This window comes from Sycon ciliatum, chromosome 1 (assembly GCF_964019385.1).
Source record: "Sycon ciliatum chromosome 1, ocSycCili1.1, whole genome shotgun sequence".
Classification (NCBI taxonomy): domain Eukaryota; kingdom Metazoa; phylum Porifera; class Calcarea; order Leucosolenida; family Sycettidae; genus Sycon; species Sycon ciliatum.
Genome location: NC_088643.1, coordinates 62,874,287 through 62,886,767, shown reverse-complemented (window position 1 = coordinate 62,886,767; position 12,481 = coordinate 62,874,287). Strand labels below are relative to the sequence as shown.

Below are 12,481 nucleotides of genomic sequence, written 5' to 3'. Positions count from 1 at the left end.
TGCTCTTGTACTTCATATCCGCTAGGAACACTTGCTAGGTTTCAACAATCTCTTAGGTTTTGTCGGCTTAGATTATTTTATTAAAACACTGTTAAGTCTGTATTCACCGCTACTATTCGGGGAATTCTAGACGTCTGTGCTGTGCAAAGTGCTCACTCGTGCAATTGTGCTGCACTGCCAGAGTTCCTTCAAGGTTGGGGGGGGGGGGGGGGGGGTTGTACAGTCAAATCTCGGCTCATGAGTAGAACATAATTCAGGAAATCTTGTGCCGGTTCATACATGTGCATTTTTGACACACACTACAACTCGATGATGCACAGAAATGTGTTCCCCGCAGCAGTCCCGCTTATCCAGGGTCACAGAAGTCGGTGACACACGACACCCTCCGGCCTTGGCTTGTATAGAGCCTCTGACTGAGACAAGTGGTGTGGAGTGCCAGGATGGACCCAGTATAACTTTATCCTATTCAAAAATAATTGACTGTAAATCAAGATTTTTGAAAAATGAATTTGGTGACTATATACAATGTAAGGCCGAGTAAAAAAAATTACTAGATGATCGTCCTTTTTTTTGGAAAAATCGGGGAGGGCGGGAGGATTTTATTTTTATTTTTTTACTTTTTACCCTCTCATGCACACAGTGTACACAACAACATCAAGGTTTTTTTTTCTCTTTTTTTCTTTTTTTTTCTTTTTTTCTTTTTCTTTCTTCAGCAGATCGATACTGACGTTGTGATATACTAGTAGTATGTGGTCCATATAGTAAAGAAAGTATTAAACAAAGCGTGCACATGTTTCCTGCATCCGCGATCGGTAAAAAACCAACGATTTCGGCAAAAACTCACGATTTAAAAAATAAAATATTTCTTGGGGCGCTGACAAAAACTGGGGCGGACGGGGACGATCATCTAGCTTTTTTTTTTACTTGGCCTAATACTATAGAGTAAAGAGGGCTACAGTATTACTGTATACGCGATCACTGCGCAATAAAGTGTGCATGCTTTACTAGATGTAGCAAATGAAAATTAATTCGAAAAATTGATCACTATAGCCGCCAACCCTATAGGCAATACGCACTGTACTCGTGTGTTTGATTGTACGGGGTCATCATGCAACTGCAAGTAAAGGTGGATAAGCACACAGTCCTGGCTATACGTGTGCAGGAGGGAGGGGGTCATGAGGCCATGTGTGCATACTGGGGATTTCTCCCCAAGGAACTGTTTCCTTGGGGGGGGAGATACCAACACGAAGATTTACATGCACGTACCGTAGTGTACTTGATTTCCAAATCTATGCCTTTGTTCAGAAAATGCTTCTCAGTGAAGGCCTGGCTTTGGTCCACTGACAGAAACTAGCGATACGGGGTTGGGACGTGATGACGTCAGAAGTCAGTAGATGACGACGCTTGGGTCAATCCGATCTCCGCTCTGATCCTGGCGAAGTAGAGCGTCCAGTTGGCATGAACCTCATGTCACATGCTGGTGTGACTTGTATTTCGGTTAAACAGCAGCGGACCGGGGCCCTCTCGACCGGCCGGGAGGGCCATGCAGTGCAGAGACACTACCAGCAGGGGTGCGTTACCCTAGTATAAAGGAACTCACCAAGATGACATGTATGGATCCATACGATGTCGGCATTGTCACGACTGTGAGCACGCCGTGACGTAGCCCTTACAAGCCCTGTAGCGGTTACCGGTGTGCGAATGACGCAACGGTGGTGGAGGCGAGTCAGCAGATTCGCTTGCGGGTGCTAGCGGCATGCCCCATTTCTCCGCCGACACAAAGCACACAGCCTGAGAAGCAGGCAATTAGGCCGTGCTGAACGCCTAGAACATCGGTCCCTTTGGTTTTAACTTGGGTGCACTGTTGCCAGCGATGCGGTCCAGCAACATCTGAGTGGCCAGAAATATCGACTTGGTCAGCAGTCTTCTCTCCTCGCTCTCTACAGCCTTACTCATCACATACTCGCGTACCTCTTTCTCTGAGTGAGGCCTGCCGATTCCCACACGTACCCGAGCAAATTGCTGAAAGAAACACAACGACACACGCGTATGCAGCGACAAAGCCACACAAAAACACTCGCTGCATTCAAATGCACTCATCGCTATGGGTGGTGACAGTTGCTACGCATATTCACCGTGGTATGCAAAAACACCTAGAACGAAATCTTGTCGAAAGGCTCAGCTGCGCACTGGCAAATCCACGAGAACGTCTGGCAACAACGGCACTGTGGATAGGGCATGTTGTCAGACGCGTACCCACAAACACAATTCTTCATATACCTAATGTAGCTACCCTTTAGGAGCTGCCTCTGCGCCTTAGATCTTTGCAGGGTGGCGGCGTTCCTACGGATACTGAGAACTCAGTCTAACTGAGTCTCAAGTGAACCGGGAGTTTTCTAAATCTACCCACACAGCATACACCATGGTACACGGCAGCAGCAACAGCAGTGAGTGCGACAAAATTAAAATATTTCCCTGAAACCAGGAGACATCGAAACTACAAACAGCAGAGGAGAAGGATACAAGGTTTGACTTACATCACTTCCCAAAGAGGCCATGACAGATCGCAAACCATTGTGCCCTCTGGAAAACGAAAACAAGAATGGCCGGTAGGAATCAAACACCGCATTAATTAAAGCCAAACTGGTTTGCAGGTCCGTGGAGGTAAAGTGAGTGCACATGAGTGAGTGCACATGTGCGTGCATGTGCGAGTACATGTGCAAATATGAGAGAGAGTGAGAGAGAGAGAGAGAGAGAGAGAGAGAGAGAGAGAGAGAGAGAGAGAGAGAGAGAGAGAGAGTGAGTGAGAGAGAGAGTGAGTGAGTGAGAGAGAGAGAGAGAGAGAGAGAGAGTGAGTGAGTGAGAGAGAGAGAGTGAGTGAGTGAGAGAGAGAAGTGATTGAGAATGCCTAAGAACAATGGACCTTATGCCATTTGTACAGATCCACGAAATCCTGTAGAATCCCGTAGACCCGGTAGGGTGTTGAATGTGCAGGACCCTATTGTGTTTTCTGCTATTTCCACTAAGAAATGGGGCCTGGAGGCATTTCATACGAAAACCTGACAAAGATCTAGGTAGTCATTAGTTCTAACCAAAGTGAAGAAGCTGGAAAAGCGATTGCTGGTCATTTAAAGGGGAAGTCCGGTGAAAAATTTAAATTTCAGGGTTGGTAGAGTTTCGGGCGCTGAGTCGAATGGTGTTGGTCCCACGTGTCTCCGACAAAGCGTTCTCGAGATATTTCCGTTTGAAAAACTGAGTTTCGGGGGCTGCGCCATGACGTCATGCGGCCGCGCCACACCCTCTGCAACGTCATAGCGTGCAGCTAGGTCAAAAGGAGTGCGTGAAAGCAATAGTGTCAGTGCTATTTCAAATGATTTGGCGACTGATACTAGGTGGTGCAAGCGACCCCGAAGACCTGTAACTCCTTGTGAGAGTGAGGATGCAGCCATGGCTGACCTTCATGAGTTCGGTCTGGGGCTGAGAACCTCGGTATTCAGCTGAAGAAATGGCCGCGCGGGCCCGTCAAGAGTGAGCGTTACTGAGTTTCCGACTGATGAAGAAGCAGCAGCTATTGCAGACGAGGCTGATGAATTATCAGATCGCTGGAGAGCAGGGTCGCCAAAATGGAGAAGAGTGATGCGAGTGCTCTAAATGTTGTTCCATACCGATTAGATTCGCTTAGACTCCAGTGGCCTGCCTCATGGTGATGTTTTGGTGCGAACTTGGAATATTTCGGACTACTCATTTGGAGAACAGTGCAGGCTCTTTGAACCACGGGCACGACTCTTCGCTCGCAGAGTCGCAACGCTATGGAATCTGACAGTTCTACATGTAGGTCCGGGAGCTGTTCCCTGTTTTGTCACTTGTCACGGTTGTGCACTCATCGCTGTAGCATAAAATAATGAGGCGGGAGCGGAAAACTAAAATTTTCTTTCTCAAAGCACAACCACCGGCACCGGCAAGGAGAAACGCACGTTCTCTGACTACATGACTGTACAATACGACTGATACGAGTGTAGTACATGACAAGTCCGTGTGTTGACTAGTTTTCTGAGTCTTGTGTCAGTTGTGACTCGAGTCTTGTTGTAGATACTACCCCAGCACGGCAGTGCGGGAGTAGTTCCGTCTGTGATGAGTTTGTTGACTGCACCACAGCTAGATAACACACTGCACGCACTGCATGCACGCAGCGCACAGCGCGTAGAGGCTGACGGAAAAAGTCCAACTCGGAAACGGCTAAAATACGGTATAACCTCGAGGTTTACCGAGCTGAAAATCACAGGGTATGTAGTGTTTGTAACACTGAATCGAATGGTCTTGGTCCGAAGAAGCTGCGACAAACAGTTCCCCAATCGAACGCGCTCCGAATATGGCCATTTTTGTACACAACTAGATGGTGTGGCTACCTGGCTGCACGCTGTGACGTCATCACCTGGATCTGGGTGATGCGCGCTCAAATTCGCACATGTTCGATTGGGCGTATCTGACGAACCATAAGCCGCAGCCTCCTCGGACAAAGACCATTCGCCTCAGCGACTCGAACTCTACGGACTGTGAAATTTAAATTTTTCACCGGACTTCCCCTTTAATTATGACGCTAAAAAGGTCAAATGCGCATGCATAGCACACAATGAACACCCTACCGGGTCTACGGGATTCTACGGGATTTCGTGGATCTGTACAAATGGCATAAGGTCGATTGCACAACTAGGAAAACAACAGATAGCACACAAACATCGAGAAAGCAATGAAACTCACTCTGAGCCCCCACCGGCCTTCCACTGAACTTCCCCGGGTTCTAGCTCCATATCATCATATACAATAATGACTTCATATGGTGATAGAAGATGCTTATCAACTAGTGCAAATACATACCATATACACATGCATGTACGTACGCACGCGCACACACACACACACACGCACACGCACACACACACACACACACACACACACACACACACACAAGCGCACACACAAGCGCATGCATACACCCGCACACCCGCACGCACACATACACGCACGCATACCCACAGTAGCCAATACAGGGGGTAAAGATACAATCACGGTTGCAAGACTGGAAATGGCATGTTGCAGTGAACACGTGCAGGCTACATTGCTTATTTGGGAAAGATATCATGCCGAAAACACTCTGGAAAAAGAATTTTATGACTAGAGTACAGGCGATCATACCCCCAGAGTAGACAGCTCAAGTGACTGAATCTGACTGGATTGGCAGAATTCGTGGACTTTGTCATTCTAAAGCAGGATTCACAGAAGTTTTTTTGCGATGCGATGGGCGATGTGACACGATCTGCGACGGCGGCGTGCGATGCGAACTCGCAGCACTGCCCTTATAAATGATGTTTAACAGTACCGTAAAATCCCGCCAGAGCGCCCCATCTCTCCCATCTCTCCCATGACTTCTTGTCAGGGACGTGATTGATTGTATCCTCGTATGACTCTGTCGCAGTCTGTGATGCCGTACTGTACTGCAGACGCGTGCTGGACCCCGTTGGAAATGTACGCAACAGTGCCCACCCTCTTGACCAGGGATCGCACACACCCTGCATTTTGTCGGGTCTGTACGACTCCTGGCTCTTGACCTTTGGTCGGTGTAGATCTACGAGATGCACGAACAGTTTTCGTAGGGTGAGTACTTTTTCATGTAGCACTGAATGCGGCAAGTAGGACTCGCCCATCCGCCCCTCCCCACCTGAAGCGTCGAGGAGGTAGGGGCGCTCTGGCGGGATTTTACGGTACTGTCCAATCAATGAATGCTTACCAGCCTTCCTCAGGCTCTTTCCGCTTGCATTCATGGCCAGGTTCGACTTCAACAGCAAGATTTGGTCGCTGTTCGGCAGCTGTACAGTGGAGACCTGCGCGAGCAGTGGCCGATCCCTGATGAACCGGGTGCCTTTCAGCTCATGGGCCATGAATTTCGCCACGCGCATGCCAATGCTGTGTCTGGCTTGCATGAAGTCCACATTTCCCAGGCCCATGATCTGAACAGGAACACACAGGACAAAACACAGCAATGCACAATCATTAGATTATGTGTTCATACCTTGGAGGAAGCCATGAAATTCACCAAAGAAGTCAGTGTAGCGAGTGCCCCCCCCCCCCCCGGACAGGTACGCATGCGCGCGCACACGCGCACACACACACACACACACACACACACACACACACACACACACACACACACACACACGCATGCAATGTTCTACTAATCCAACCATTCGAGCATCCGTACATCACAGAGCACTGACCAACATACACACTGTGCAGTGCCTTCCATGCTCGTCAACAATGCACACCGACCAAACTGTCTGTCCTAATCCTATTTAGTATTTACATGTACCAGTTTTGATTTCATTCCGGCTGGTCATTATTAGGCGCACATACCAAGGGATGAGCAGTCTTGTGCTTACGTCAGTCAAGGACTTGGTCTTGAAACTCAATTCGGCTCAAACTTCACAGTGTCATTTAACTGAAATTTAACCCTTTACCGACGGCACATACTTTTATCGATCACCGGTGATCGATAAATTCTACACTTTTCAAATATTTTCAACTATCGTAACGTGGTAAATTCTCAGTTGTTTGGAGAGAACGAAATATGAAGGAAGAAGAGAAAACCCTCAGCTGTCGTCTCGAACAATTCCCGACGCGATGGGATGAACGGTGAATGAGTTACGACGTGCGCGCACGTAACTTTCGTCACGGTCAATTGGCGCTCAGGGCCGCGATGCGTGACTGAACGGCTGGGATTTTCCATGAACTCGTCGGCTGTTGGCAAGGGTACAATCATTCAAATTCAAACAGAGGTTCCGGGAATTTCCGCGAGTGCCTACAAAAAAATCAGCTTCATACTAGCAAGGAGAGTGAAATGGCGGATGGAAACCAATCTAGAGCGCGAGCCCCGCGCTGAAACGCCTTCGCTGGCTTGAAGCGCTGGTCAAGCGCATCTCGTGGACTCGAGTTTGGGCTCATCGTGTTCCTCTCGTCAGGGGCTTTCCAGGATGCCCAAGATAATGACAATTGTCCCATTGAAACTAAAGTTACGTCCAATTCAATGTAAAGAATTTGAGGGCACAATTCTCCATATACATTGAGTTCAGTCCATAAAGGGTTAAAGTTCATGCCAATCAGAGTGTTTAGTCCGCCCTTCTGCATCTGTTTCAGTGCAAAGCCATCCCCGCGTGCTCACTACCGATTTATCAGAGGGGGGGGGGGGGGGGGGGGAGGGGAGGGGGAGGGGAGGGGGAAGGCAAGGCCACCGCCGGTCCATATGCAACCTTTCCCCAGGGTAGCCCAGTGCTGCCAACCTTCTGTATTTTTCCATATTTGTACGGAAATTCACTACTTTGTCCGCAGTACGGAAATTGACCGAAATTGTACGGAAAACTGAGAAGTATGGATCAGCTGACTATGAACCAGTGTTTCTACATGTACATGTACATGACATGGTACTACATGTACTAGTATACTTCAAAAAAAAGAAGTACATACATGCAGAGTACATAAAACTGCGGAGTAGACCTACTATACAAGCTAAAAACAGTGTTCCTGACTGCAACCTCGACCCTCAGGAAGTGAGAAGGCTTTCACATGTCGCAAAAAATACATTACAAATCATGGGATTAAAAAAAATTGGTAGTACGGAAAAACCCTGGAAAATACGGAAATAATTCAGCAGTCCGAGTACGCAAATCAGACCGAGCAGGTTGGCAGCACTGGTTGGCAGGTAGCCACATAACTCAGGATTCCCTGAGGATTTGATCATCGTCCTTCCCCTCCCCCCCCCTGTCAGTATGTGGTAATGTATGCTCTGATTTTGAACGTTGCATTTTTTGAAAATCTGAGATGTGTTCTCAAAGTCAACATTGTCTGTAGCTGTGCAGATCATTGCAGGCTTTGACACAGAATTTAATTTCATAATGCGTGTCTGCTTTTCTCAGCAAGTTCATGCCAGGAGATCAGATGAAACTTACAATGTACTTATAGTCAATGCTCTGCACAACATTCACTGCTGAGGGGTCCACTTCTGTCGTCGAGTCATCGTGAACACTCCTCACTGACTGGAAGAGAGAATTCTTCTGCTGGCCAGCTCGACTTGAGAAGGGACTCAGAAAGGGCCTGAGCGAACAGCGGCGAATCATGTCGGACACTGAACTAGTCTACAATTTTACAGCAAGCAGGTTCGCACACAATAAAAATCCCACATCCATCGATCGAGCAGGCCAGGCCATGCATGCATATGCCATGGGGGCCAGGAAGAGTAACTTTTGAAATAATTATTTCCTTGAGCAGTTTTAATTTTCTGTGTGCCCGGGCGCGGGGCGCCGGGCGGGCGGGCCTCGGCCTCTCCGCATGCGCCAGCCTCCAGGGCAAGGGGACTGTCCCCGCAAGCTTCAGTCATGATCATGATTGTCATGACTGTTATGATGATCACGTGCATGCGTTGTCAATGTCCGTAGCTAAGGATACGACAGCACTTCGCATCATGGACAAAACAACTAAGTACTTCTCGCAAAAAAGTGCAAGCCAGAATGGAAGCCGAGACGCTCGGATCCAGGGAGCCCTGCTCGGATCGAGATGTCAAACAGAATGGAGCAGAGGAGTTGGAGAAAGCTGAAACGAAAGAGTGGTGAAGAGATGCTACAATAATAATTGTAGATGGGTACAAGTGCAATGTACAATCTTGATAGTCAGTATTTTGGACGACGCGCACCACAGAGGTCTTCTCTTGCATGGTCTACTCCATCATGTTGCACCGAATGAGACCATCCAGAGTTTGAGCACAGTCATACACTCCCCGTGAGTCATCGCGGGTTCTGTCCGAGTGCTGATGCGGGGAGCTGAAGGCCGATAGCAGCTAATGTCAACGTTTTCCTTCGAACTGGTCGTTCTTTCGGTGGAAGATCTTCTTCTCCAGTGCGTGTCTCCGGCTGTGCTGGTGAAGTTTCTCAGTTATCCTCACCTATCCATTCGACCAGTGATTCCCAGTCCGCTGCGTGGAGCAGATGATGCGGCTGTGCCAGGTCAGAAACTGCAAGCGCGGGACCATGCAGCTCAGAGGACAGCAAAGCCGACGATCCCATTCGATAGTGGAAAATCATGTCTGTTCAAAATGGCCGCTGGGCAGCTGCAAGAGAAACTGTCGAGCACGCCAGTGTACTGCGCACTCCTGGACGAATCCAGCGACCCGTGCACGCTGCTAGGAAGCTGCAACATTGACCTGGGCAGAGCCTGCTCGAGACTGCGCACAGGCAGTACTAGCAGTGGGTCGATTGCAGTGCAGGAACGATGCACACTGGCAAACGTGCTAGGCAGCCGACTGGGAACGATGACCGTCCGATATCGTATAGCGGAGATCTCGTTCTCGGTCGACTGCCATTTGGAGATAGCACAGGCAACGCCGCAATCGGCGTCTGCGCCAGCAGCGGCATCAGCATTGCCCAGAACCAGTAGACCTGTGCTGCGGCAACAGAATGCACTTAGTGACCCTGGTATACCGGGGAGTCTGGTCAATTCAGCTGCACAAGTTGACCCGTTACATGCGGCACACACAGGCTCAAGACAAGATGCACCGCTCCACACACCGCCACCCGACGGCAGCACCACTGACACCTCGTGCATCAGTACCAGTGCCAAAGCAACGGCGTATTCTGACCAGCACCAGCGGGGCTTGAATCACGCTGCTGCCGAGCCAGCACCACCCAGTAGCCCGTGTGAACAGGCCTCGCTGGACACGGCAACAGCAAAACAGGTATCCAGGTCTACTCGGACAGCGCAACACGACCAGTCACAGGTGGCCGATGAAGCCAGCACCAGCATCATGATGACCGAAGAAGTTGCAGGCATGGCAGCAAGTGCACCTGATGATTGTACCTCTACAAGCAACAGCCCAGCTGCAAGCACAGTCGCATCTCACAATCCACAGCAGCTGTCGCGTGGCCGCCAAGTGGGCGAGGAACAAGAGGAGCGATACGAAACGAACACCCTGTGTCCACCACCGATGATTTACACAGCACCACCACGGTCAGCAAAGCCGCAAAGCCAGCAGTATCAACCGAACATGCAAGAAAGCCAGACGAGTAGTCACTGTAGGGCAGAAAGCCGTGCACCCGACTCCTTTGCCACTGAACAATCTGAGCAAAACTGGCAGTTGCTGGCGAGAAGAATTGCGAACAACCACCCGATTAACACCCGGCTCACAGTCACGGAGGATGAAAGACACGATTCGAAGATGGAGCCTGAGCCTCATCTATCTGTCTTGATGCCACAGCCAATCCAGCCTGTCTCAGTGTCAGAAACTCAAGAGAGCAGCATTGTCGCACATCGCACTCATGCTCCTCTTAGTGCTGTCGCACTCATGGCCGATACGCCTACACCGTTACTGCAAGCTCTGCTTGGTGAGCTGGAAGCTGTGCTTGGCAGAAGTGACCTGCCCGCTGGAATCCCAGCACAAGTGCCTACAAACATAGGGCACTCCATGAAGCACAGCTCAGCTGTGCGGCATGCACCTGCGGGATCCACAGGACCGGCATGGTTTCGCCGGCCGGCAGGGAAAGACCGATCACAGCCTGATCGTGATGTGCCTTTGACAAACACAATCGCAGAAGAGCAGAATACCGCAGATCTTGCACAGGCTATTCTCAATCACTTGTTGGAAAACAAGCAGGAGAGATCGCCTGATTCAGCCGCTGAGAACGAGGCACCGGCACTCATCACGCCTGAGGTGCCGCCGGATGCACCTGGTGACCCGGTGACCCAGCGCCAAGAATCGTCCAGCAATAGCTCCTCTTCATCCCTGTCGAGTACTACGTTCATTCCAGTCGGCAGCACGCACAGCTCGCCTCGACATCCCATCATCAAGCACCTCAGCAGTCGCAGCAGGACAATGCCAAGCCTAACGACCGACCCAGACCCGGAGCAGAGCAGTCCAGAAGAGGTCAGTGCACGGCGCAAGAAGGTGCTGCGCAAACGCTCCAGTGGCAGGCTATCATCTATGCTGGCGCCAGCACTGGCCAAGGATGGGAAGGTGCAGGTAGCAAAGGCTACCATGGAGGCAACTACAGAGGACTCGGCTGATCTTTGCCATGCGCCCGTGAACAGGAAGCAGAGCCGCTCTGAACAGCAAGACATTCCGTCCGCAGTGCCGCCGGCATTGCGTAGCATTGCCAACGCCGACCTGACCAATGTGTCAGACAGCAGTACGTGTCTGCCTAAAGTGCTGGTGTTCCTGCCATCGCACACCGAGACAGGTGGCAGTGGAGCCAGTGGAGAAGGCAATGCTCGGAAGCCATCATCTTCACAACCAGCAACGGCAGCAGCGGGCAAGGATTCGCAAAGCCAAAGAAAGGCCAAGATGAAGCGTCGGAAGAGCTTGCTTGCCCAGTGGCCAATCATAGCCAGTGCAATGTCTGCCGACAGTGATATATCGGCAGTAATTGCCACCAAAAAACCACCGCGGTCTCCTCTAGGTGATGATGCTAGCGCGAAGCCCGCCGAACTAAATACGGACGCCGCTAGTTGCAAGTCCAGCCATGGCACACATACTTCAAGCATGTCTGATCTTGCTACCAGCGAGCTGTCCTCGATGCAAGCAAACACGGATGGGAGAAGGGTCTCCTCGCCAAGAAAAAGTGGACGACTTAGCCAGCCGCACATCGAATCCGGTCTCCGGGGGCAGTCCGACCACTTGGACTCCGAACAAGGCAAGAGTGCTCACCGTGCAACACACAACACTGGGAGCTCAGATGCTGAAATCAGCTCCCTGCCACTCTCTTCCAGGCAGGCATCAAGGGCATCTTCCCCAAGGAAATCCGGCAGCGATTCATTCGCTGCATCGAACACGCGCTACACAGATGACGCATTCGAGGATGGCGCGGACACATCTGAGGACACCGCTAGGCGCACAGCGATCACCAGTAACCATGGTAACAGCAGTCGTTCATCATCGGCTGGCTCGTGTAGATCCCCGCCCCAGCCTGTTCAGATTATGACTGTAGATGCTTTGGAGCAGGCCTGCTCTAGTCCTGACCAACGTCGAACTAGCGTGCAGCAACAGTACTCAACAAGCTATGACGTGGACACTGATGACATAATTTTCACCGAGTCGGATGAAGACTAGCTCCACTGTTATCACTAACAACCAGTTGATTGAAGGGATTTAGTCGGGATCAATAGAGGGGGCTAGACTGACAACAACTTGGCTATGGGGATGCGCAGTCTACTTCAAAGTAGATTTGTATCATGCACTCATGAGAGAACATTGAGCCTATGAATGAGTGACGGCGAACGAACGCCATTCACGCTCATTTGTTCATTTCGAGAAGAAGATTTTCCTGTTCTTCTTCCTGTCCCATTGCTCGAGAATACCTTCAAAAAACGATACAAACCCAGTATAGAAAATGGTCCACGTGTGCACAGTTGTGATCAGGGAGCACACATGCTTCACACAGTTGTGATC

General features: G+C 50.2%; 2 protein-coding genes across 2 annotated transcripts; one reads left to right on the top strand and one right to left on the bottom strand.

Moving 5' to 3' along the window:
* Positions 1-428: 428 nt before the first annotated feature.
* LOC135804793 (peptidyl-tRNA hydrolase-like) lies at positions 429-8,274 on the bottom strand. The gene is made up of 5 exons (XM_065318750.1): positions 7,998-8,274; positions 5,786-6,005; positions 4,759-4,858; positions 2,538-2,583; positions 429-2,022 (listed from the first exon to the last, which is right to left on the bottom strand). The coding sequence occupies exons 1-5, from the start codon at positions 8,163-8,165 to the stop codon at positions 1,825-1,827; spliced, it is 732 nt and encodes a 243-aa protein (XP_065174822.1). The 5' UTR covers positions 8,166-8,274; the 3' UTR covers positions 429-1,824.
* An 862-nt stretch (positions 8,275-9,136) lies between these two features.
* LOC135806179 (uncharacterized) lies at positions 9,137-12,142 on the top strand. Its single transcript, XM_065320335.1, has one exon. It carries the CDS (start codon positions 9,137-9,139, stop codon positions 12,140-12,142), a length of 3,006 nt encoding a protein of 1,001 aa, XP_065176407.1.
* Positions 12,143-12,481: the final 339 nt, after the last annotated feature.